The 26,564-nt window shown below is 45.0% G+C and overlaps 1 protein-coding gene across 1 annotated transcript in view; it reads left to right on the forward strand.

Annotated features, from left to right (window-relative positions):
- The first annotated feature begins 3,772 nt into the window (after positions 1-3,772).
- Positions 3,773-26,564, forward strand: part of LOC139748797 (uncharacterized) — a 32,871-nt gene continuing 10,079 nt past the window's right edge. Inside the window, exons 1-2 of the mRNA XM_071662231.1 lie at positions 3,773-4,072; positions 26,007-26,136. Coding sequence (XP_071518332.1) covers positions 4,007-4,072; positions 26,007-26,136 — 196 coding nt within the window. The 5' untranslated portion in view covers positions 3,773-4,006. The remainder of the gene's footprint in view (positions 4,073-26,006; positions 26,137-26,564) is intronic.

Here is a 26,564-nt window from a genome sequence, read left to right on the forward strand (position 1 = left end):
TGGTAGAGGATGTGTGGATCAGGTGTTTGCTTTGAAGAATGTATGTGAGAAATACTTAGAAAAGCAAATGGATTTGTATGTAGCATTTATGGATCTGGAGAAGGCATATGATAGAGTTGATAGAGATGCTCTGTGGAAGGTATTAAGAATATATGGTGTGGGAGGCAAGTTGTTAGAAGCAGTGAAAAGTTTTTATCGAGGATGTAAGGCATGTGTACGTGTAGGAAGAGAGGAAAGTGATTGGTTCTCAGTGAATGTAGGTTTGCGGCAGGGGTGTGTGATGTCTCCATGGTTGTTTAATTTGTTTATGTATGGGGTTGTTAGTGAGGTAAATGCAAGAGTTTTGGAAAGAGGGGCAAGTATGAAGTCTGTTGGGGATGAGAGAGCTTGGGAAGTGAGTCAGTTGTTGTTCGCTGATGATACAGCGCTGGTGGCTGATTCATGTGAGAAACTGCGGAAGCTGGTGACTGAGTTTGGTAAAGTGTGTGGAAGAAGAAAGTTAAGAGTAAATGTGAATAAGAGCAAGGTTATTAGGTACAGTAGGGTTGAGGGTCAAGTCAATTGGGAGGTGAGTTTGAATGGAAAAAAACTGGAGGAAGTGAAGTGTTTTAGATATCTGGGAGTGGATCTGGCAGCGGATGGAACCATTGAAGCGGAAGTGGATCATAGGGTGGGGGAGGGGGCGAAAATTCTGGGGGCCTTGAAGAATGTGTGGAAGTCGAGAACATTATCTCGGAAAGCAAAAATGGGTATGTTTGAAGGAATAGTGGTTCCAACAATGTTGTATGGTTGCGAGGCGTGGGCTATGGATAGAGTAGTGCGCAGGAGGATGGATGTGCTAGAAATGAGATGTTTGAGGACAATGTGTGGTGTTAGGTGGTTTGATCGAGTGAGTAACGTAAGGGTAAGAGAGATGTGTGGAAATAAAAAGAGAGTGGTTGAGAGAGCAGAAGAGGGTGTTTTGAAGTGGTTTGGGCACATGGAGAGAATGAGTGAGGAAAGATTGACCAAGAGGATATATGTGTCGGAGGTGGAGGGAACGAGGAGAAGAGGGAGACCAAATTGGAGGTGGAAAGATTGAGTGAAAAAGATTTTGTGTGATCGGGACCTGAACATGCAGGAGGGTGAAAGGAGGGCAAGGAATAGAGTGAATTGGAGCGATGTGGTATACCTGGGTTGACGTGCTGTCAGTGGATTGAATCAAGGCATGTGAAGCGTCTGGGGTAAACCATGGAAAGCTGTGTAGGTGTGTATATTTGCGTGTGTGGACGTATGTATATACATGTGTATTGGGGGGGGTTGGGCCATTTCTTTCGTCTGTTTCCTTGCGCTACCTCGCAAACGCGGGAGACAGCGACAAAGTATAATAAAAGAAAATAATATATACATATATATATATATATATATATATATATATATATATATATATATATATATATATATATGTATATATATATATATATATAAATATATATAATGGGAAGTGAGTCTGTTGTTGTTTGCTGATGATACAGCGCTGGTGGCTGATTCATGTGAGAAACTGCAGAAGCTGGTGACTGAGTTTGGTAAAGTGTGTGAAAGAAGAAAGTTAAGAGTTAATGTGAATAAGAGCAAGGTTATTAGGTACAGTAGGGTTGAGGGTCAAGTCAATTGTGAGGTAAGCTTGAATGGAGAAAAACTGGAGGAAGTAAAGTGTTTTAGATATCTGTGAGTGGATCTGGCAGCGGATGGAACCATGGAAGCGGAAGTGAATCATAGGGTGGTGGAGGGGGCGAAAATCCTGGGAGCCTTGAAGCATGTGTGGAGGTCGAGAACATTATCTCGGAAAGCAAAAATGGGTATGTTTGAAGGAATAGTGTTTCCAACATTGTTGTATGGTTGCGAGGCGTGGGCTATGGATAGAGTTGTGCGCATGAGGGTGGATGTGCTAGAAATGAGATGTTTGAGGACAATGTGTGGTGTGAGGTGGTTTGATCGAGTAAGTAATGTAAGGGTAAGAGAGATGTGTGGAAATAAAAAGAGCGTGGTTGAGAGAGCAAAAGAGGGTGTTTTGAAATGGTTTGGTCACATTCAGAGAATGAGTGAGGAAAGATTGACCAAGAGGATATATGTGTCGGAGGTGGAAGGAACGAGGAGAAGTGGGAGACCAAATTGGAGGTGGAAAGATGGAGTGAAAAAGATTTTGAGTGATCGGGGCCTGAACATGCAGGAGGGTGAAAGGCGGGCAAGAATAGAGTGAATTGGATCGATGTGGTATACCGAGGTTGACGTGCTGTCAGTGGATTGAATCAGGGCATGTGAAGCGTCTGGGGTAAACCATGGAATGTTGTGTGGGGCCCGGATGTGGAAAGGGAGCTGTGGTTTCGGGCATTATTGCATGACAACTAGTGACTGAGTGTGAACGAATGGGGCCTTTGTTGTCTTTTCCTAGCGCTACCTCGCACACATGAGGGGGGAGGGGGATGGTATTCCATGTGTGGCGAGGTGGCGATGGGAATGAATAAATGCAGACAGTGTGAATTGTGTGCATGGGTATATTTGTATGTGTCTGTGTGTGTATATATATGTGTACATTGAGATGTATAGGTATGTATATTTGCGTGTGTTGACCTGTATGTATATACATGTGTATGGGGGTGGGTTGGGCCATTTCTTTCGTCTGTTTCCTTGCGCTACCTCGCAAACGCTGGAGACAGCGACATAGCAAAAAAAAGATACATATATATAGAGGAGAGGGCGAAAATTTTGGGAGCGTTGAAGAATGTGTGGAAGTCGAGAGCATTATCTCGGAAAGCAAAAATGGGTATGTTTGAAGGAATAGTGGTTCCAACAATATTATATAGTCGCGAGGCGTCGGCTATAGATAGAGTTGTGCGGAGGAGGGTGGATGTGCTGAAAATGAGATGTCTGAGGAAAAAATGTGGTGTGAGGTGGTTTGATCGAGTAAGTAACGTAAGGGTAAGAGAGATGTGTGGAAATAAAAAGAGCGTGGTTGAGAGAGCAGAAGAGGGTGTTTTGAAATGGTTTGGTCACATGGAGAGAATGAGTGAGGAAAGATTGACCAAGAGGATATATGTGTCGGACGTGGAGGGAACGAGGAGAAGAGGGAGACCAAATTGGAGGTGGAAAGATGGATTGAAAAAGATTTTGTGTGATCGGGGCCTGAATATGCAGGAGGGTGAAAGGAGGGCAAGGAATAGAGTGGATTGGAGCGATGTTGTATACCGGGGTTGACGTGCTGTCAGTGGATTGAATCAAGGCATGTGAAGCGTCTGGGGTAAATCATGGAACGCTGTGTAGGTATGGATATTTGCGTGTGTGGACGTATGTATATACATGTGTATGGGGGTGGGTTGGGCCATTTCTTTCGTCTGTTTCCTTGCGCTACCTCGCAAACGCGGGAGACAGCGACAAAAAAAAGAAAAAAAAATTATATATATATATATGTATATATATATATATATATATATATATATATATATATATATATATATATATATATATATATATATATATATATATATATATATATATATACATATATATAATATGATAGTTAAACAAGACTGGTCGTGTGTCAGGGGAAGTAGACTTGGTTACTACATCACAGATGTCATCTGTGTCTCTCACCCACCTGCTATGGCGCAAGATAATATGTGGCCAGTGTTTATGATTACATCATCTCGCCCCCATCGTCTGTCAGCTCCTGGTCTGCAGGTGTTGACTGAAGACTTCTCACATGACGAGAGGGCACGAGGTCAGGAGGAGGGTCGTGGTTGTGCAGTGTGTCAGTGGCTCGGCTGACAGTGCCAGCAGAGGACCAGCAGCAGCAAGGCGTTCTTAGTCCCCATAATACGGCCTTTATTCCCGCCTCTCCCATCAGCTCTTACATCCAGGTGCTCTGGTACCTGCCAGCCAGGAGACTCGCTCACCGGCAGTAGAACCTCTGGGTGTGGGCCAAGAGCTCTCGTGTATCCACCGTGGACTCTTCTTCGTCAGCGTCAATATGCGGCTGTGGGCGGCAGTGGCTTTGTGCGTGTGGGTGTTCCCAGCCATCGCTCTTGCTGATAAGGTAACGTTTCTCAGCCTCACTCACCCACTACCTGTGGACACTTTCATGCACAACACTGACATACGGCTCATGAAAACAACACGTAATATATTGCAAAAAAATTTTGACCAGGAGTCAGTTTCCCAAAGGCTTTTTTTCTCAGAAGGTCGTTAGCCAAACCATTCAGAAATATATTCTTTTAAGAGATCTCTTTCATGATATATCCATTATCAGCTTACCAGAGTTTCCCTGTAGCCATGGACCTAATGCTCTGCTCTGCTCCTCCAGCATCATCATTATCAGCTCATCATAATTCCTCTTATAATGCGGTACAGGTTGAGCCTCTTTAACCTGGCAGTCTTGGGACCTGACCATTGCCGGATCACAGGAAATGCCCGTAAACAGAAATGACCCCTTAGGGAACGCCCTATGTAAACATATTCCCGACCCCTAGTTTTGCCTGCTCATTCCACACACATATTTCTTTGTTATCAAAGGAAGAACAAAGCTTAGAATAGGAAATAGTACAATCATCAAATCTTGCAAACAAGTTGTTTTTGTTACATCAGATGGAGCAAGCATTTTGCGTGGCATATAACGCCAATACAGAGCACATTTGTCATCATTATACATTTGTTCTGAGGATTAGTTTTCCGCTGCCACTAACTGTGCCAATTTATCCACCAACTTGGTCCAGGTTTGTGACGAGTAATTAATATAACGAATGACCATAGGTTGGTGGTTGGCTCTGGTCGACTCTTGTTACTATTGATGTTTTATTGTTATAACGAACGACCATAGGTTGGTGGTTGGCTCTGGTCGACTCTTGTTACTATTGATGTTTTATTGTTATAACGAACGACCATAGGTTGGTGGTTGGCTTTGGTCGACTCTTGTTACTATTGATGTTTTATTGTTATAACGAACGACCATAGGTTGGTGGTTGGCTTTGGTCGACTCTTGTTACTATTGATGTTTTACTGTTATCGTGGAAGCAGCCAGCCCGCGCTGCGGCGTTAGTTCCAGCTAGGCAGCCAGTTTGTCCACTCACTCTCGCCCTGTACGTATTGGTTGTTTAATAGAAAATTTGAGCTTTTATCGATTCTTTTATTACGACGTTACGCTACAAGGTTCCGCGTCAGCACTACGCTTTTCTCCGCACACACTATGTGCTGAAGTTTCATGTCTCCACTTAAACTTGTGTAACCATCCTTGCCAATAGTCACAGTCATAGCACAGCTTTAGTTCTCTATGAAAAATTTTGGCCTCCTTGATGAGCATCTCCCCAGAAGTCTTACACCTTCATTACGTGGGAGCTTAAACCACTTTACAAGTGCATTGTCTAATTCTGTACTCCTGGCACCTTTCAAAGTTTTCCGAAACTTTAAGCTTTCTCCGTCTGTGATATTCAAGTAAGAGTCTCCAGTTATTGATGATAATCATCATTCTTTGTCAAATCTTAGACCAATGCCACAACCGCTGGTTGCCCAAACGTTGTTTGATGGCAACAATTATTGTTGCTCAGCCGTTGTTTGATGGCAACAATGATGGCTGCTCAGCCGTTGCTTGATGGCAACAATGATGGTTGCTCAGCCGTTGTTTGATGAGAACACTGGTGGTTTCTCAGACTTTGTTTGATTGTTTGATGGCAGCAATAATGGTTCCTCAGCAGTTGTTCGATGGCAATAATGATGGTTGCTCAGGCGTTGTTTGATGGCATCACTGGTGGTTGCACAGACGTTGTTTGAAGGAAACAATGATGATTGTTCAGCCGTTGTTTGATGGCAACAATGATGGTTGCTCAGCCGTTGTTTGATGGCAACAATGATGGTTGCTCAGCCGTTGTTTGATGACAACACTGGTGGTTGCTCAGATTTTGTTTGATGGCAACAATAATGGTAGCTCAGCCGTTGTTTGATGGCAACAATGATGGTTGCTCATACGTTGTTTGATGGCAACAATGATGGCTGCTAAGACGTTGTTTGATGGCAACACTGGTGGTTGCTCAGACGTTGTTTGATGGCAGCAATAATGGTTGCTCAGCCGTTGTTTAATGGCAAAACTGGTGGTTGCTTAGACGTTGTTTGATGGCAACAATGATGGTTGCTCAGACGTTGTTTGATGGCGACACTGGTGGTTGCTTAGACGTTGTTTGATGGCAACAATGATGGTTGCTCAGTCGTTGTTTGATGGCGACACAGGTGGTTGCTTAGAAGTTGTTTAATTCCAACAATAACGGTTGCTCAGCCGTTGTTTGATGGCAACACTGGTGGTTGCTCAGCCGTTGTTTGATGGCAACAATGATGATTGTTCAGCCGTTGTTTAACGGCAACCTTGCTGGTTAATCAGACGTTGTTTGATGGCAACACTGGTGGCTGCTCAGCCGTTGTTTGATGGCAACAATGATGGTTGCTCAGCCGTTGTTTGATGGCGACACAGGTGGTTGCTTAGAAGTTGTTTAATTACAGCAATAACGGTTGCTCAGCCGTTGTTTGATGGCAACAATGATGATTGTTCAGCCGTTGTTTAATGGCGACATTGATGGAATGCTCAGACGTTATTTGATGGCAACAATGATGGTTGCTCATACGTTGTTTGATGGCAACTCTGGTGATTGCTCAAACGTTGTTTGATGGCAACCCTGGTGGTTGCTCAGACGCTGTTTGATGGCAGCAAAAAAGGTTGCTCAGCCGTTGTTTGAAGACAACACTGATGGTTGCTCACCCGATGTTTGATGGCAACAATGATGGTTGCTCAGCCGTTGTTTAATGGCGACACTGGTGATTGCTTAGAAGTTGTTTGATGGCAACAATGATGGTTGCTCAGCCATTGTTTGATGGCAACACTGGTGGCTGCTCAGCTGTTGTTTGATGGCAACATTGATGATTGTTCAGCCGTTGTTTAACGGCAACCTTGGTGGTTGCTCAGAAGTTGTTTGATGATAAAAATGATGGTTGCTCAGCCGTTGTTTGATGGCAACACTGATGGTTGTTCAGCCGTTGTTTGATGGCAACACTGGTGGTTGTTCAGCCGTTGTTTGATGGCAACAAAAATGGTTGCTCAGCCATTGTTTGATGGCAACACGGGTGGTTGCTCAGCCATTGTTTGATGAGAACAATGATGGTTGCTCAGCTGTTGTTTAACGGCTGAGCGACCGTTGCTTGATGGCAATAATGATAGTTGTTCAGACGTTGTTTGATGGCAACACTGATGGTTGCTCAGACATTGTTTGATGGCAACACTGGTGGTTGCTCAGACTTTGTTTGATGGCAGCAAAATTGGTTGCTCAGCCGTTGTTTGATGGCAACAATAATGGTTGCTCAGCGTTGTTTGATGGCGACACTGGTAGTTGCTTAGACGTTGTTTGATGGGAACAATGATGGTTGTTCAGCCGTTGTTTGATGACGACACTAGTGATAGCTTTGACGATGTTTGATGGCAACAATAGTGGTTGCTCAGCCGTTGTTTGATGGAAACACTGGTGGTTGCTCAGCCGTTGTTTGATGGTAGCTAGGATGATTGTTCTGCCATTGTTTAACGGCAACCTTGGTGTTTGCTCAGCCGTTGTTTGATGGCAAAAATGATGCTTCCTCAGCCGTTGTTTGATGGCAATAATTGTGGTTGCTCAAACATTGTTTGATGGCAACACTGGTGGTTGCTCAGCCGTTGTTTGATGGCAACAATGATGATTGTTCAGCCGTTGTTTAACGGCAACCTTGGTGGTTGCTCAGCCGTTATTTGATTGCAACAATGATGGTTGCTTAGACTTTTTTTGATGGCAACACTGGTGGTTTCTCAGACGTTGTTTGATAGCAACCATGATGTTTGCTCAGACGTTGTTTGATGGCAACACTGATGGTTGCTCAGACGTTGTTTGATGGCAACACTGGTGGTTCCTCAGCTGTTGTGTGATGGCAACACTGGTGGTTGTTCAGCTGTTGTTTAATGGCAACAATGATGGTTGCTCAGCCGTTGTTTGATGGCAACAGTAAGAGTTGCTCAGACGATTTTTGATGGCAACAACAATGGTTGCTCAGTCGTTGTTTGATGGCAACACTGGTGGTTGTTCAGACGTTGTTTGATGGCAACACTGGTGGTTGCTCAGACGTTATTTGATGGCAACAATAATGGTTGCTGAGCCGTTGTTCAATGGCAACACTGTTGGTTGCTCAGCTGTTGTTTAATGGCAACAATGATGGTTGCTCAGCCGTTGTTTGATGGCAACAATGATGGTTGCTCAGCCGTTGTTTGATGGGAACTCTGGTGGTTGCTCAGCTGTTGTTAGATGGTAACAATGATGGTTGCTCAGCCGTTGTTTGATGGCAGTAATGATGAGTGTTCAGCCGTTGTTTGATGGCAATAATGATGGTTTCTCAGCCGTTGTTTGATCGCAAAAATGATGGTTGCTCAGACGTTGCTTGATGGCAACGGTGATGTGTGCTCAGCCGTTTTTCGGTAGCAAATATGGTGTTTGTTCAGCGGTTGTTTGATGGCAACAATGAGGGTTGCTCAGCCGTTCTTTGATGGCAACAATGATGGTTGCTCAGCCGTTGTTTGATGGCAGCAGTGATGGGTGATCAGACATTATTTGATGGCACAATGTTGGTAGCGTAGCCATTGTTTGATGGCAACAATGATGGTTCCTCAGGTGTTGTTTTATGGCGACATTGGTGGTTGCTTAAAAGTTGTTTGATGGCAACAACGATGGTTGTTCAGCTGCTGTTTGATGCCAACACTGGTGGTTTCTCAGCCGTTGTTTGATGGCAACACTGGTGGTTGCTCAGCCGTTGTTTGATGGCAGCACTGGTGGTTGCTCACCCGTTGTTTGATGGCAAAAATGATGGTTGCTCATGCAATTTTTGATGGCAACACTGGTAGTTGCTCAGCCATTGTTTGATGGCACCAGTGATAGTTGCTCAGCCGTTGTTTGATGTCAACATTGATAATTATGCAGCCGTTGTCCGATGGCTACACTGATGGTTGCTGAGTCGTTGTTTGATGGCAACAATAATGATTGTTCAGACATTTTTTGATGGCAACACTAGTGGTTGCTCAGCCGTTGTTTCATGGCAACATTGATGATTGTTCAGCCGTTGTTCGATGGCAATACTGCTGATTGCTCATCCATTGTTTATGGCAACACTTGTGGTTGCTCAGACGTTGTTTGATGGCAACAATGATGGTTGTTCAGCAGTTGTTTGATGGCAACACTGGTGGTTGCCCAGACGTTGTTTGATGGCAACAATGATGGTTGCTCAGCCATTGTTTGATGGCAACACTAGTCGTTGCTCAGTCGTTGTTTGATAGCAACAATGATGATTATTCAGCCGTTGTTCAATGGCAACACTGATGGTTGCTAAATCGTTGTTTGATGGCAACAATAATGCCTGCTCAACAGTTTTTTATGGCAACACCAGTGGTTGCTCAGCCGTTGTTTGATGGCAACCATGATGATTGTTTAGCCGTTGTTCGATGGTAATACTGGTGGTTGCTCAGACGTTGTTTGAAGGCAACACTGGTGGTTGCTCAGCCGTTGTTTGATGGTAACACGATGGTTGCTTTGCCGTTGTTTATGGCAACACTTGTGGTTGCTCAGACGTTGTTTGATGGCAAAAATAATGGTTGCTCAGCCGTTGTTCAATGGCAACACTGATGGTTGCTCAGCCGTTGTTTGATGGCAACAATAATTGTTGCTCAGCCGTTGTTTGATGTCAGCAATAATGGTTGCTCAGCTGTTGTTTGATGGCAACACTGATGGTTGCTCAGCCGTTGTTTGATGGCAACAATGATGGTTGCTCATTTGTTGTTCGATGGCAATAATTGTGGTTGCTCAGACGTTGTTTGATGGCAAAACTTGTGGTTGCTCAGCCCTAGTTTGATGGCAACACTGGTGGTTGCTCAGACGTTGTTTGATGGCAACAATAACGGTTGCTCAGCCATTGTTTGATGGCAACACTGGTTTTTGCTCAGCCGTTGTTTAATGGCAGCAGCAATGGTTGCTAAGACACTGTATGATGGCAACAATGATGGTTGCGCAGCCATTGTTTGATTGCAACAATGATGGTTGCTCAGACGTTTTTTGATGGCAACACTGGTTGTTGCTCAGCTATTGGTTGATGGCAACAATGATTGTTGTTCAGCCGTTGTTTGATGGGAACAATGATTGCTGCTCAGCCGTTGTTCATTGGCAATACTTGTGGTTGCTCAGACGTTGTTTCATGGCAACAACGATGGTTGCTTACCCGTTCCTTGATGGGAACACAGCTGGTTGCTCAGCCGTTGCTTGATGGCAGCATTGGTGGTTCTTCAGCCGTTTTTTGATGGCAACACTGGTGGTTGCTCAGACTTTGTTTGATGGCAATAATAATGGTTGCTCAGCCATTGTTTGATACCTACATTGGTTTTTTGCTCAGCCGTTGTTTAATGGCAACAATGATGGTTGCTCAGCCATTGTTTCATGGCAATAATGATGGTTTTTATCCGTTGTTGGATGGCAATGCTGGTGGTTGCTCAGACGCTGTTTGATGGCAACACTGGTGGTTGCTCAGCCGTTGTTTGATGGCAACAACGATGGTTGCTCAGCCGTTGTTTGATGGCAACACTGGTGGTTACTCAGACGTTGTTTGATGGCAATAGTATCGGTTGCTCAGCCGTTGTTTGATGGCAACACTGGTGGTTGCTCAGCCGTTGTTTGATGGCAGCAGTGATGGTTGCTCAGACATTGTTTGAAGGCATCAATGATCGGGTCCCATCCATTGCTTGATGGCAACAACGATGGTTGCACAGCCATTGTTTGATGGCAACACTGGTGGCTGCTCAGCCGTTGTTTGATGGCAACAATGATGGTTGCTCAGACATTGTTTGATGGCCACAATGATGGGGTGGCATCCATTGTTTGATGGCAACAACGATGGTTGCTCAGCCATTGTTTGATGGCAACGCTGGTGGTTGCTCAGCCGTTGTTTAATGGCAACAATGATGGTTGCTCAACCGTTGTTTGATGGCAATAATGATGGTTTTTCCAGCCGTTCCTCGATGGCAATGCTGGTGGTTGCTTAGCCGTTGTTTGATGGGAACAAAAACGGTTGCTCATTTGTTGTTCGATGGCAATAATTGTGGTTGCTCAGACGTTTTTTGATGGCAACACTGGTGGCTGCTCAGCCGTTGTTTGATGGCAACAATGATGGTTGTTCAGCCGTTGTTTGATGGCAATAAAGATGATTACTCAGCCGTTGTTCGATGGCAATGCTGGTGGTTGCTAAGACGTTGTTTGATGACAACACTGGTGTTTGCTCAGACGTTGTTTGATGGCAACCATGATGATTGTTTAGCCGTTGTTCGATGGTAATACTGATGGTTGCTCAGACGTTGTTTGATGGCAACACTGGTGGTTCCTCAGCTGTTGTGTGATGGCAACACTGGTGGTTGATCACACGTTGTTTAATGGCAACAATGATGCTTGCTCAGCCGTTGTTTGATGGCAACAATGATGATTGCTCTATCGTTGTTTGATAACGACACTGGTGGTTGCTTAGACGTTGTTTGATGACAGCAATGATGGCTGCTCAGCCGTTGTTTTAGGGCGACATTTGGTGTTTGCTCAATCATTGTTTGATGGCAAAAATGATGGCTGCTCAGCCGTTGTTTGATGGCAACAGTAAGAGTTGCTCAGACGATTTTTGATGGCAACAACAATGGTTGCTCAGTCGTTGTTTGATGGCAACCCTGGTGGTTGCTCAGACGTTGTTTGATGGCAACAATAATGGTTGCTGAGCCGTTGTTCAATGGCAACACTGTTGGTTGCTCAGCTGTTGTTTAATGGTAACAATGATGGTTGCTCAGCCGTTGTTTGATGGCAACAATGATGGTTGCTCAGCCGTTGTTTGATGGGAACTCTGGTGGTTGCTCAGCTGTTGTTAGATGGCAACAATGATGGTTGCTCAGCCGTTGTTTGATGGCAGTAATGGTGAGTGTTCAGCCGTTGTTTGATGGCAATAATGAAGGTTTCTCAGCCGTTGTTTGATCGCAAAAATGATGGTTGCTCAGACGTTGCTTGATTGCAACGGTGATGTGTGCTCAGCCGTTTTTCGGTAGTAAATATAGTGTTTGCTCAGCGGTTGTTTGATGGCAACAATGGGGGTTGCTCAGCCGTTCTTTGATGGCAACAATGATGGTTGCTCAGCCGTTGTTTGATGGCAGCAGTGATGGGTGATCAGACATTATTTGATAGCAACAATGTTGGTTGCGTAGCCATTGTTTGATGGCAACAATGATGGTTCCTCAGATGTTGTTTTATGGCGACATTGGTGGTTGCTTAAAAGTTGTTTGATGGCAACAACGATGGTTGTTCAGCTGTTGTTTGATGCCAACACTGGTTGTTTCTCAGACGTTGTTTGATGGGAACAATAATGGTTGTTCAGCCGTTGTTTGATGGCAATAATAATATTTGCTCAGCAATTGTTCGATGGCAATAGTGATGGTTGCTCAGACGTTGTTTGATTTTAACAATAATGGTAGCTGAGCCGTTGTTTGATGGCAATAATGATGGTTGCTCAGCCGCTGTTTGATGGCAACAATGATGGTTGCTCAGACGCTGCTTGATGGCAACGGTGATGTTTGCTTAGCTGTTGTTTGGTGGCAAATATGATGATTGCTCAGCCGTTGTTTGATGGCAACAACGATGGTTCCTCAGCCGTTGTATGATGGCAACACTTGTGGTTGCTCAGTCGTTGTTTGATGGCAATAATAATGGTTGCTCAGCCGTTGTTTGATGGCAACACTGGTGGCTGCTCAGCCGTTGTTTAATGGCAACAGTGATGGTTGGTAAACTATTGTTTGATTGTAACAAAGATGGTTGCTCTGCCGTTGTCTGATGGCAATAATGATGGTTGCTCAAGCCTTTTTGGATGACAAAAATGAAGACTGCTCAGCCGTTGTTTGATGGCAACAATGATGGTTGCTCTATCGTTGTTTGATAACGACACTGGTAGTTGCTTAGACGTTGTTTGATGACAGCAATGATGCTTGCTTAGCCGTTGTTTTATGGCGACATTGGTGGTTGCTGAATCGTAGTTTGATGGCAAAAATGATTGTTGCTCATCCGTTGTTTGATGGCAACACTGGTGGCTGGTCAGCCGGGATTTGATGGCAACACTGGTGGTTGTTAACCCGTTGTTTGATGGCAAAATGATTGATGTTCAGACGTTTTTTGATGGCAAAACTGGTGGTTGCTCAGACATTGTTTGAAGGCACCAGTGATGGTTGCTCAGCCGTTGTTTGATGGCAACAATGATGGTTACTCAGCCGTTGTTCAATGGCAACATTTGCGGTTGCTAAGTAGTTGTTTGATGGCAACAATAATGATTGCTCAGCCGTTGTTTGATGGCAACACTGGTGGTTGCTCAGCCGTTGTTTGATGGCAATAATGATGGTTGCTAAGCTGTGGTTTGATGACAACAAAGATGGATGCTCTGCCGTTGTGTGATGGCGACAGTGATGGTTGCTCAGGCGTTGTTTGATGGTAAAAATGATGATTGCTCAGCCGTTGTTTGATGGCAACACCAGTGGTTGATCACACGTTGTTTAATGGCAACAATGATGCTTGCTCAGCCGTTGTTTGATGGCAACAATGATGATTGCTCTATCGTTGTTTGATAACGACACTGGTGGTTGCTTAGACGTTGTTTGATGACAGCAATGATGGCTGCTCAGCCGTTGTTTTAGGGCGACATTTGGTGTTTGCTCAATCATTGTTTGATGGCAAAAATGATGGCTGCTCAGCCGTTGTTTGATGGCAACACTGGTGGTTGCTCAGCCGTTGTTTGATGGCAGCACTGGTGGTTGCTCACCCGTTGTTTGATGGCAACAATGATGGTTGTTCAGCAGTTGTTTGATGGCAACATTGATAGTTATGCAGCCGTTGTCCGATGGCTACACTGATGGTTGCTGAGTCGTTGTTTGATGGCAACAATAATTATTGTTCAGATATTTTTTGATGGCAACACTGGTGGTTGCTCAGCCGTTGTTTCCTGGCAACATTGATGATTATTCAGCCGTTGTTCGATGGCAATACTGGTGATTGCTCAGACGTTGTTCGATGGCAACACTGGAGGTTGCTCAGTCGTTGTTTGAAGGCAACAACGTTGGTTGCTCATCCATTGTTTATGGCAACACTTTTGGTTGCTCAGACGTTGTTTGATGGCAACAATGACGGTTGTTCAGCAGTTGTTTGATGGCAACACTGGTGGTTGCCCAGACGTTGTTTGATGGCAACAATGATGGTTGCTCAGCCATTGTTTGATGGCAACACTAGTCGTTGCTCAGTCGTTGTTTGATAGCAACAATGATGATTATTCAGCCATTGTTCAATGGCAACACTGATGGTTGCTAAGTCGTTGTTTGATGGCAACAATAATGGCTGCTCAACAGTTTTTTGATGGCAACACCAGTGGTTGCTCAGCCGTTGTTTGATGGCAACCATGATGATTGTTTAGCCGTTGTTCGATGGTAATACTGGTGGTTGCTCAGACGTTGTTTGAAGGCAACACTGGTGGTTGCTCAGCCGTTGTTTGATGGCAACACGATGGTTGCTTTGCCGTTGTTTATGGCAACACTTGTGGTTGCTCAGACGTTGTTTGATGGCAACAATAATGTTTGCTCAGCCGTTGTTCAATGGCAACACTGATGGTTGCTCAGCCGTTGTTTGATGGCAACAATGATTGTTGCTCAGCCGTTGTTTGATGTTAACAATAATGGTTGCTCAGCTGTTGTTTGATGGCAACACTGATGGTTGCTCAACCGTTGTTTGATGGCAACAATGATGGTTGCTCATTTGTTGTTCGATGGCAATAATTGTGGTTGCTCAGACGTTGTTTGATGGCAAAACTTGTGGTTGCTCAGCCCTTGTTTGATGACAACACTGGTGGTTGCTCAGACGTTGTTTGATGGCAACAATAACGGCTGCACAGCCATTGTTTGATGGCAACACTGGTTTTTGCTCAGCCGTTGTTTACTGGCAGCAGTAATGGTTGCTAAGACACTGCATGATGGCAACAATGATGGTTGCGCAGCCATTGTTTGATTGCAACAATGATGGTTGCTCAGACGTTTTTTGATGGCAGCACTGGTTGTTGCTCAGCTATTGGTTGATGGCAACAATGATTGTTGGTCCGCCGTTGTTTGATGGGAACAATGATTGCTGCTCAGCCGTTGTTCATTGGCAATACTTGTGGCTGCTCAGACGTTGTTTCATGGCAACAACGATGGTTGCTTACCCGTTCCTTGATGGGAACACAGCTGGTTGCTCAGCCGTTGCTTGATGGCACATTGGTGGTTCTTCAGCCGTTTTTTGATGGCAACACTGGTGGTTGCTCAGACTTTGTTTGATGGCAATAATAATGGTTGCTCAGCCATTGTTTGATGCCTACATTGGTTTTTTGCTCAGCCGTTGTTTAATGGCAACAATGATGGTTGCTCAGCCATTGTTTCATGGCAATAATGATGGTTTTTATCCGTTGTTGGATGGCAATGCTGGTGGTTGCTCAGACGTTGTTTGATGGCAACACTGGTTGTTGCTCAGCCGTTGTTTGATGGCAACAACGATGGTTGCTCAGCCGTTGTTTGATGGCAACACTGGTGGTTACTCAGATGTTGTTTGATGGCAATAATATCGGTTGCTCAGCCGTTGATTGAAGGCAACGCTGGTTGTTGCTCAGCCGTTGTTTGATGGCAGCAGTGATGGTTGCTCAGCCGTTGTTTGATGGCAACAATGATGGTTGCTCATTTGTTGTTCGATGGCAATAATTGTGGTTGCTCAGACGTTGTTTGATGGCAAAACTTGTGGTTGCTCAGCCCTTGTTTGATGACAACACTGGTGGTTGCTCAGACGTTGTTTGATGGCAACAATAACGGCTGCTCAGCCATTGTTTGATGGCAACACTGGTTTTTGCTCAGCCGTTGTTTACTGGCAGCAGTAATGGTTGCTAAGACACTGTATGATGGCAACAATGATGGTTGCGCAGCCATTGTTTGATTGCAACAATGATGGTTGCTCAGACGTTTTTTGATGGCAACACTGGTTGTTGCTCAGCTATTGGTTGATGGCAACAATGATTGTTGTTCAGCCGTTGTTTGATGGGAACAATGATTGCTGCTCAGCCGTTGTTCATTGGCAATACTTGTGGTTGCTCAGACGTTGTTTCATGGCAACAACGATGGTTGCTCACCCGTTCCTTGATGGGAACACAGCTGGTTGCTCAGCCGTTGCTTGATGGCAGCATTGGTGGTTCTTCAGCCGTTTTTTGATGGCAACACTGGTGGTTGCTCAGACTTTGATGGCAATAATAATGGTTGCTTAGCCATTGTTTGATGCCTACATTGGTTTTTTGCTCAGCCGTTGTTTAATGGCAACAATGATGGTTGCTCAGCCATGGTTTCATGGCAATAATGATGGTTTTTATCCGTTGTTGGATGGCAATGCTGGTGGTTGCTCAGACGTTGTTTGATGGCAACACTGGTTGTTGCTCAGCCGTTGTTTGATGGCAACAACGATGGTTGCTCAGCCGTTGTTTGATGGCAACACTGGTGGTTACTCAGATGTTGTTTGATGGCAATGATATCGGTTGCTCAGCCGTTGTTTGATGGCAACGCTGGTGGTTGCTCAGCCGTTGTTTGATGGCAGCAGTGATGGTTGCTCAGACATTGTTTGATGGCATCAATGATCGGGTCCCATCCATTGCTTGATGGCAACAACGATGGTTGCACAGCCATTGTTTGATGGCAACACTGGTGGCTGCTCAGCCGTTGTTTGATGGCAACAATGATGGTTGCTCAGACATTGTTTGATGGCCACAATGATGGGGTGGCATCCATTGTTTGATGGCAACAACGATGGTTGCTCAGCCATTGTTTAATGGCAACGCTGGTGGTTGCTCAGCCGTTGCTTAATGGCAACAATGATGGTTGCTCAACCGTTGTTTGATGGCAATAATGATGGTTTTTCCAGCCGTTCCTCGATGGCAATGCTGGTGGTTGCTTAGCCGTTGTTTGATGGGAACAAAAATGGTTGCTCATTTGTTGTTCGATGGCAATAATTGTGGTTGCTCAGACGTTTTTTGATGGCAACACTGGTGGCAGCTCAGCCGTTGTTTGATGGCAACAATGATTGTAGCTCAGCCGTTGTTTGATGGCAATAAAGATGATTACTCAGCCGTTGTTCGATGGGAATGCTGGTGGTTGCTAAGACGTTGTTTGATGGCAACACTGGTGTTTGCTCAGACGTTGTTTGATGGCAACAATGATGGTTGCTCAGCCATTGTTTCATGGCAATAATGATGGTTTTTATCCGTTGTTGGATGGCAATGCTGGTGGTTGCTCAGACGTTGTTTGATGGCAACACTGGTGGTTGCTCAGCCGTTGTTTGATGACAACACTGGTGGTTACTCAGCCGTTGTTTGATGGCGACACTGGTGGTTGCTCAGCCGTTGTTTGATGGCAGCAGTGATGGTTGCTCAGACATTGTTTGATGGCATCAATGATCAGGTCCCATCCATTGCTTGATGGCAACAACGATGGTTGCACAGCCATTGTTTGATGGCAACACTGGTGGCTGCTCAACCGTTGTTTGATGGCAACAATGATGGTTGCTCAGACATTGTTTGATGGCCATAATGATGGGGTCGAATCCATTGTTTGATGGCAACAATGATGGTTGCTCAGCCATTGTTTGATGGCAACGCTGGTGGTTGCTCAGCCGTTATTTAATGGCAACAATGATGGTTGCTCAACCGTTGTTTGATGGCAATAATGATGGTTTTTCCAGCCGTTCCTCGATGGCAATGCTAGTGGTTGCTTAGCCGTTGTTTGATGGGAACAAAAATGGTTGCTCATTTGTTGTTCGATGGCAATAATTGTGGTTGCTCAGACGTTTTTTGATGGCAACACTGGTGGCTGCTCAGCCGTTGTTTGATGGCAACAATGATGGTTGCTCAGCCGTTGTTTGATGGCAATAAAGATGATTACTCAGCCGTTGTTCGATGGCAATGCTGGTGGTTGCTAAGACGTTGTTTGATGGCAACACTGGTGTTTGCTCAGACATTGTTTGATGGCAACACTGGTTGTTGCTCAGCCGTTGTTTGATGGCAACAATGATGGCTGCTCAGCCGTTGTTCGATGGCAACAATGATGGCTGTTTAGCCGTTGTTCGATGGCAATACTGGTGGTTGCTCAGACGTTGTTTGATGGCAACAATGATGACTGTTTAGCTGTTGTTCGATGGCAATACTGGTGGTTGCTCAGACGTTGTTTGATGGCAACAATAATGGCTGCTCAGCCGTTGTTTGATGGCAATGCTGGTGGTTGCTAAGACGTTGTTTGATGGCAACACTGGTGTTTGCTCAGACATTGTTTGATGGCAACACTGGTTGTTGCTCAGCCGTTGTTTGATGGCAACAATGATGGCTGCTCAGCCGTTGTTTGATGGCAACAATGATGGTTGCTCAGCCGTTGTTTGATTGCAACAACGGTGGTTGCTCAGCCGTTGTTTGATGACAACACTGGTGGCTACTCAGACGTTGTTTGATGTTAACAATAATTGTTGCTCAGCCGTTGTTTGATGGTAACACTGGTGGTTGCTCAGCCTTTGTTTGATGGCAACAATGATGGTTGCTCAGCCGTTCTTTGATGGTAACAATGATGGTTGCTCAGCCGTTGTTTGATGGCAACAATGATGTTTGCTCGGCCGTTCTTTGATTGCATCAATGATGGTTGCTCAGCCGTTGTTTGATGGCAACAATGATTGTAGCTCAGCCGTTTTTGATGGCAATCATGATCTTTGTTCAGCTGTTGTTTAATGGCAACAATCATGGCTGCTAAGCCGTTGTTTGATGGCAACAATAATGGTTGCTCAGCCGTTGTCTGATGGCAAAACTGGTGGTTGCTCGGCCATTGTTTGATGGCAACAATGATGGTGGCTCAGCCATTGTTTGATGGAAACAATGAAGGTTGCTTAGCCGTTGTTTGATGGCAACACTGCTGGTGGTTCAGCCGTTATTTGATGGCAACAAAAATGGTTGCTCAGCAGTTCTTTGATGGCAACAATGATGGTTGCTCAGACGTTGTTTGATGGCAAATATGATAGTTGCTCAGACGTTGTTTGATGGCAATAATGATGGTTGCTCAGTCGTTGTTTAATGGCAACAATGATAGTTTCTCAGACGTTGTTTGATGGCAAAAATATTGGTTGCTCAGCCGTTGTTTGATGGCAGCACTGGTGATTGCTTAGACGTTGTTTGATGGCAACAATAATGTATGCTTAGCCGTTGTTTGATAGCAACAATGATTGTTCCTCTGCCGTTGTTTGATGGCAAGAAAGATGGTTGCTCAGCCGTTGTTTGATGGCAACACTGGTGGTTGCTTAGACGTTGTTTGATGGCTTCAATAATGTTTGCTTAGCCGTTGTTTGATGGCAACACTTGTGGTTGCTTAGACTTTGTTTGATGGCAATGATAATGGTTGGTCTGCCGTTGTTTGATGGCAACAAGTTAATCATCTGTATGTTTCTGACATGGTACTGATCAAACTTTTTAATGTTTTCAACCAGTTTGCTGAAAACTACAGTAAACAGTTGTTCGAGAGGCTTGTGGACAGAGCAACCAGAGGACATCACATCAAATGAAAGAAGGAACTTGTCAGTATAGATTTAAAGAAGGACTCTGAAGGTATACGAGTAGTGGATGAATGTGAGGTAAAGAGGGACTCGGAAGGTATACGAGTAGTGGATGAGTGTTAGGTAAAGAGGGACTCTGAAGGTATACGAGTAGTGGATGAGTGTTAGGTAAAGAGGGACTCTGAAGGTATACGAGTAGTGGATGAGTGTTAAGTAAAGAGGAACTCTGAAGCTATACGAGTAGTGGATGAGTGTTAGGTAAAGAGGGACTCTGAAGGTATACGAGTAGTGGATGAGTGTGAGGTAAAGAGGGACTCTGAAGGCATACGAGTAGTGGATGTGTGTGAGGTAAAGAGGAACTCTGAAGGTATACAAGCAGTGGAGGAGTGTGAGGTAAGATATTGTGGTTAAGATACAGAAGGTTAGAATGTTGTATGATGGTAGAAATGTTCAAGAGATGGAACGCGCGAGTGTAGAACTCCCTCCCCGTACCGTAGGAACGGATGTTTACAAATAGGTGATTATGACAAGTAAAACACATAGAGATACGCAGAGAGAGAGAGAGAGAGAGAGAGAGAGAGAGAGAGAGAGAGAGAGAGAGAGAGAGAGAGAGAGAGAGAGAGAGAGAGAGAGAGAGAGAGAGAGAGAGAGAGAGAGAGAGAGAGAGAGACCATGATTAACGTGTAGGTAATGAAGGGTATCACATCTTACCAGTTGTTCAGCCAGCATAATGAATATCGCCGCAAGATTCACAAACATTGCCGACAGGATAATACCCTCCATCCTTCCTATTACCAATAATATTATCTTTCAGTCTTAGATTTTCCCTGACGCCAACTCGGTTCGTCAAAATCAAAGATAAATCTTTACAAAGTAAGAAATGATGTGACATTGATCGCTTTAACTCTGCCAGCGTTGAGTAGAAGTGACCAAAGTCAACCACTGTGGGGAAAAGAGTAACCTGATCACATATGTAAAGACGCCTTATTACGTAGAGTATGTCAGCCATATATACATATATATAATACATATATACATATAACCCACATTTCTTAGTTAGATAAACATGTTAGAAATTATCTCAGGTGTTTGCTTATATAAGTTTGCTCTCAATTTTTCTTTATTAAGAGATTTAGGTTTGTTTTTGTGTTCATGTAAAGGGTAGACGAGAAAATGTAACTCGTACATGTCTGGGGAGTGTGGTGTTCAGATGCGTGTATGACTGGTGGGATGGTGTTCAAGACTGAGGTGTCTTGGTTGGTTAACTGGTTATTCGGGCTTTAGGCCTATCGCCTGCTAGGGTCATTAAGGCTGTAAATATCATTGTGTAACGACCATTTGGAATACCCGAGTATATTTCTCCAGTCGTCCAAGATAACTCTCAAGCCCCACACGCTCTTACCGTACATACATCTTTTGAGAAATGATGTGGTAACATCAGCAGCTGGGCAGTTTGCACTGAAGACCAGAGTCTGTGTATGTATCTGCTTGTATAATGTGTGTGGCTCACACGGCTGAGAGATCTGTCCTCGACGACACTCCTCCAGTGGTCTCGTCTGTGCCAGATTAACTCTTCAATCCCCAGCTTAAGAAGACAATCTTAGATGTCACCCACTGTACTGAACGTTTATTCATCCAACTGACCCTTGCATGATAAAGCTGAGTTTGACGACTACTTGTTATTACCTCCCCACTTGCCACCTTCACCGATCTTTCCATTGTTCTCTTGTCTTACGCACGTTATTTACCTCTTTCCAAATCATCTTATTCTTCCAAAAGTTTAATAATTCTCTCTCACACAAAGATCCTTTGCCCTCTTTTTCAATCCTTGCACCAAACTCTTGACCTCCTGCCGCTTTCTTTTATGCATCTCCCAGTCATTTACACTCCTCTCTTCCAAGTATCGTCGAAACGCCTCTTTTCTCTTTTACTAAAAACCATTCACTACCTTTTCTAATCACCTCCCACCTTTCTCATGCCACAAGCATCTTTTGCACAAGCCATCACTGCTTCCTTAAATACACCATATTCCTCCCCCACTCCCATCACGTCATTTGCTCTCACCTTTTGCCATTCTGCACTCAATTTTTCCTGGTACTTCCTCACACAAGTCTCCTTACCAATCTCACTTATTCTCACCACTCTCTTCTCCCAAACCAGTCTCTCTTCTTGTCTGAAAACCTCTAGAAATCATCACCTTCGCCTCCACATTCCTCTAGCTGCCCCTTTCAGCACATTAACATCCAAAAGTTTCTCTTACACACGTCTATCAATTAAGACGTGATCCAATAATGCCCTCTGACCATCTCTCCTGCTCACATACGTATACTTACGTATATTTCTATTTTTAAACCAGGTATTCCCAGTCACCAGTGTTTATCCAGCAAACAACTTCGCACGCTCTTCACCATTTACAACTCTGAACACCGCATGCACACCAGTTATACCCTCAGCTGTCACATTACTCACCTTCGCATTTAAATCACCCATTACTAAAACCCTTCCTCGTGCATCAAAGCTGCTAACACACTCATTCAGCTGCTCCCAGAACACTTATGACCATGTGCATAGGCACCAATAATCACCCATCTCTCTTCATCCATTTTCATTTTCACCCATATCAATCTAGAGTTTACTTTCTTACACTCTATCACATACTCCCACAACTCCTCCTTCAGAAGTAGTGCTACTCCTTCCTTTGCTTTTGTCCTCTCACCAACCCCTGACTTTACTCTCAAAATATTCTCAAACCTCTCTTCCCCTTTACCCTTGAGCTTCGTTTCAGTCAGAGCCAAAACATCCAGGTTTCTTTCCTCAAACATACTATCTATCTCTCCTTTCTTTTCATCTTGGTTACAACCACACATGTATATTACTTTAGTGACCCAGGATTCCCTTTTTTGTTGATTCGGAGTTTTATTATAGTGAGGAATGAAGTGGTCAGTCAGCATCTATGTTCACTTGTTCTTAGTTCAGTCATGTCCTCAGGCCAGGGTTTATATCCCGACACTCATAGTGCATTCTTACAGTGCCATGAGTGAGGGTCGTCACTGCTGCCCCACTCCCCCTCCTGCCATAGTTACAGTGCCGTGAGTGGGGGGTCATCAGTGCTGGCCGGCACCCCAGTAGCAGGTGTACGTAATGTGTTGTAACGTTCATGTGTTATGTTGGTAACACTTGATAATTGTCTTGTATTAATGTCAGCTGCTCGTTTATGTAAGACTATTTACATATTTGTCATCTTTGTTTGGTGTACAGTCGCGGACTGACGTCCCTGGGACACGCCTGAGGTTCATGTCCCAGTACACACTACGTAACCATGTCCAGGTACGCACTACGTAACCATGTCCCAGTACGCACTACGTAACCATGTCTCAGTACGCACTACGAAACAATGTCCCAGTACGCACTACGTAACCATGTCCCAGTACGCTTACGTAACCACGTCCCAGTACGCACTACGTAACCATGTCCCAGTACGCACTACGTAACCGTGTCCCAGTACGCAATGCGTAACCATGTCCCAGTACGCACTAAGTACCCATGTTCCAGTAAGCACTAAGCACCTGAAACTGTACCGAATCCTTTGTGTCTGGGAGTCGAGACAGAAGGTTCGGTTCAGCTTCGACCCGGTGAGTCTCAGGACTAGTGATCGCGACTGTACACACACCTTCCCTGTTACGACTCGGTGTGTGGGGCCAGCTGCCACCACAATACCTTGTGTACGGTACGTAAACCACTCCTGCTTCAACGAAATTGACGAGTTTACTTATGTTTCACTTCACTGATAATCTGCTTCGAGTTCATGAAGCAACAACACATTTGTGACAAAAGAACATAAGTGATGAATCTTGGCTTCACAGACAACGCAGAAAGAAGAAGTCGACCTGAAGGAGATGTTTGTTTGCCAATCCTCAGGAATCGGTCAAGTTACGTGTGGCTTGAAGCTAATCTTTTGTCGTAGCGTCACAATCAGTTTACTGGAAGGGCGACGAAGCACCAGAGGCCAAGCCTGGCTGGGGCACAAGTGAAAAGCTGCCGTGTGCTCTGCACTGGCGGAGGGACCTGCCTGCAGGGCCATGTGTTGCTCAGGATCACACGAATGAGGCTGGCTGCTCGCCTCATCTGCTGTCTCTCTGAGATGACATTTAAAGATAAGATCTTCTCTCGAGATGTTCATCAAGGAGACTGACTGCTGCTGTACAGTTTACGGGACGATATAAGGATGGAGGTCATTCTTCTGACTTAGTGAGATGACTGACTTAGGAACACTCGGGGGATATCATGACCCCAGTACTGACCCCTGACTTACTCACCTGACAGTGGCTCAACACTGACCCATGAGTCACTTAGTGAGATGACTGACTTAGGAACACTAGGGGGATATCATGACCCCAGTACTGACCCCTGACTTACTCACCTGACAGTGGCTCAACACTGACCCATGAGCCACTTCCCTGAGTACTGGACTCCTGATAGTGGCCCAATACTGATTCATGAGTCACTTCACTTACTACTGGACTCCTGATAGTGGCCCAATACTGATTCATGAGTCACTTTCCTGAGTACTGGACTCCTGATAGTGGCCCAATACTGCTTCATGAGCCACTTCCCTGAGTACTGGACTCCTGACTGTGGCCCAGTACTGATTCATGAGTCACTTCCCTGAGTACTGGACTCCTGATAGTGGCCCAATACTGATTCATGAGTCACTTTCCTGAGTACTGGACTCCTGACTGGTGGCCCAATACTGATTCATGGAGTCACTTCCCTGAGTACTGGGACTCCTGACTGTGGCCCAGTACTGATTCATGAGTCTCTTTCCTGAGTACTTGGACTCCTGACTGTGGCCCAATACTGATTCATGAGTCACTTTCCTGAGTACTGGTACTCCTGACTGTGGCCCAGTACTGACTCATGAGTCATTCCTCTAACTACTGGACTCCTGACTGTGGCCCATACTGATTCATGAGGTCACTTCCCTGAGTACTGACTCGCTGACTGTGTGGCCCAGTACTGATTCATGAGTCACTTCCTGAGTACTTGGACTCCTGACATGGTGGGCCAGTACTGTGACTCGATGAGTCATTCCTCTAACTACTGGTCTCTGACTCTGTGGCCCAGTTACTGATTCATAGAGTCACTTCCCTGGAGTACTGGACTCCTGACTGTGCCCTGTACTGATTCATGAGTCACTTTTCCTCTGTACTTGGACTCCTGACTGTGAGGCCCAATACTGATTCATGAGTCACTTTCCGGAGTACTCTGGATTCCTGACTGTTGGCCCCAGTATCTGATTCATGAGTCACTTTTCCTGAGTACTGGACTCCTGACTGTGGCCCAGTACTGATTCATGAGTCACTTTCCTGAGTACTGGACTCCTGACTGTGGCCCAGTACTGATTCATGAGTCACTTCCCTGAGTACTGGACTCCTGACTGTGGCCCAGTACTGATTCATGAGTCACTTTCCTGAGTACTGGACTCCTGACTGTGGCCCAGTACTGATTCATGAGTCACTTTCCTGAGTACTGGACTCCTGACTGTGGCCCAGTACTGATTCATGAGTCACTTTCCTGAGTACTGGACTCCTGACTGTGGCCCAGTACTGATTCATGAGTCACTTTCCTGAGTACTGGACTCCTGACTGTGGCCCAGTACTGATTCATGAGTCACTTTCCTGAGTACTGGACTCCTGACTGTGGCCCAGTACTGATTCATGAGTCACTTTCCTGAGTACTGGAGTGTAGTCAAATTTGAGATCAGTTATGTTGAGGTACGTGCCATGTGTTAACCTGGCTCACTCGTCCTTCATTAATCTCATCAGATTCTTGACGATAATTCGGATAGATAACATGATCGACCTTTTCATTACCACGAGATTAGAAAGAGAGTAAGTTTGTAAGGCAGGAACAAACCCTAGTAAAGCTATATTGCCAATATCTATTTCGTTAATGATGTTGTAGACAAGTACATAATGATTTCGTTATCAGTGAAGTAATTATCCTACAACCCAAGTTAAGTCAACAGAAGTATCATTTTGATGTAAAAATCAGTTATTGTAACTGGTTGTGGTTGTGGATATGTTGTTGTAGGTGATGTTGGTCAACACCTGACAATGATTCATTGAACAAGTTGTGACGAGCAAGAGTCACTTGTTCAGCTTTACACTCATGTTAAGACTGGCCGATATGTATCATCGTGTCCAGCAGGTGACTTACTGATTTTATCTCATGCCACTGACATTCCTTGGTTGGTCTCGTTGGTAACATGGTGCACACACTACCCTGCAGCTGAGCGTCGGGCACTGTGAACGAGAGGGGGGAGTGTGTGTGGCCTCCAGCGACGGCTGCCCTGCCAACACCAGCCACACCAGTCACCTCCCTTGCCCTCAACACCTGCACCGATGCTGCCTTCCTCAAGGTCAGTCTGTGTGTGTGTGTGTGTGTGTGTGTGTGTGTGTGTGTGTGTGTGTGTGTGTCTGTGTGTGTGTGTATGTGTGTGTGTGTGTATGTGTGTAATTACCTATAGATATTTCCCCATTTGTATTGTATGGGTGGGATGGGGGAGAGGGGACGTCTTACGATGATGGGACCCCATCACAGGGACCTTCTCTATTGCAACAAAACTTTTTTTCTATGATGTTTGCAGTTACTATATCCTCATTTACTCCACCCATCCACCCACCCACACACGCGCCCGCACACACACCCACCCACCCGCCAATCCGCCCACCTGCCCACCCGCCCGCCCACCTGTCGCCACTAAGCTATTAAACTACTATTATACACACACACACAAATACACACACACACACACACACACACGCACACATACACACACACACACAC

This window comes from Panulirus ornatus, chromosome 5, assembly GCF_036320965.1.
Source record: "Panulirus ornatus isolate Po-2019 chromosome 5, ASM3632096v1, whole genome shotgun sequence".
Taxonomy (NCBI): domain Eukaryota; kingdom Metazoa; phylum Arthropoda; class Malacostraca; order Decapoda; family Palinuridae; genus Panulirus; species Panulirus ornatus.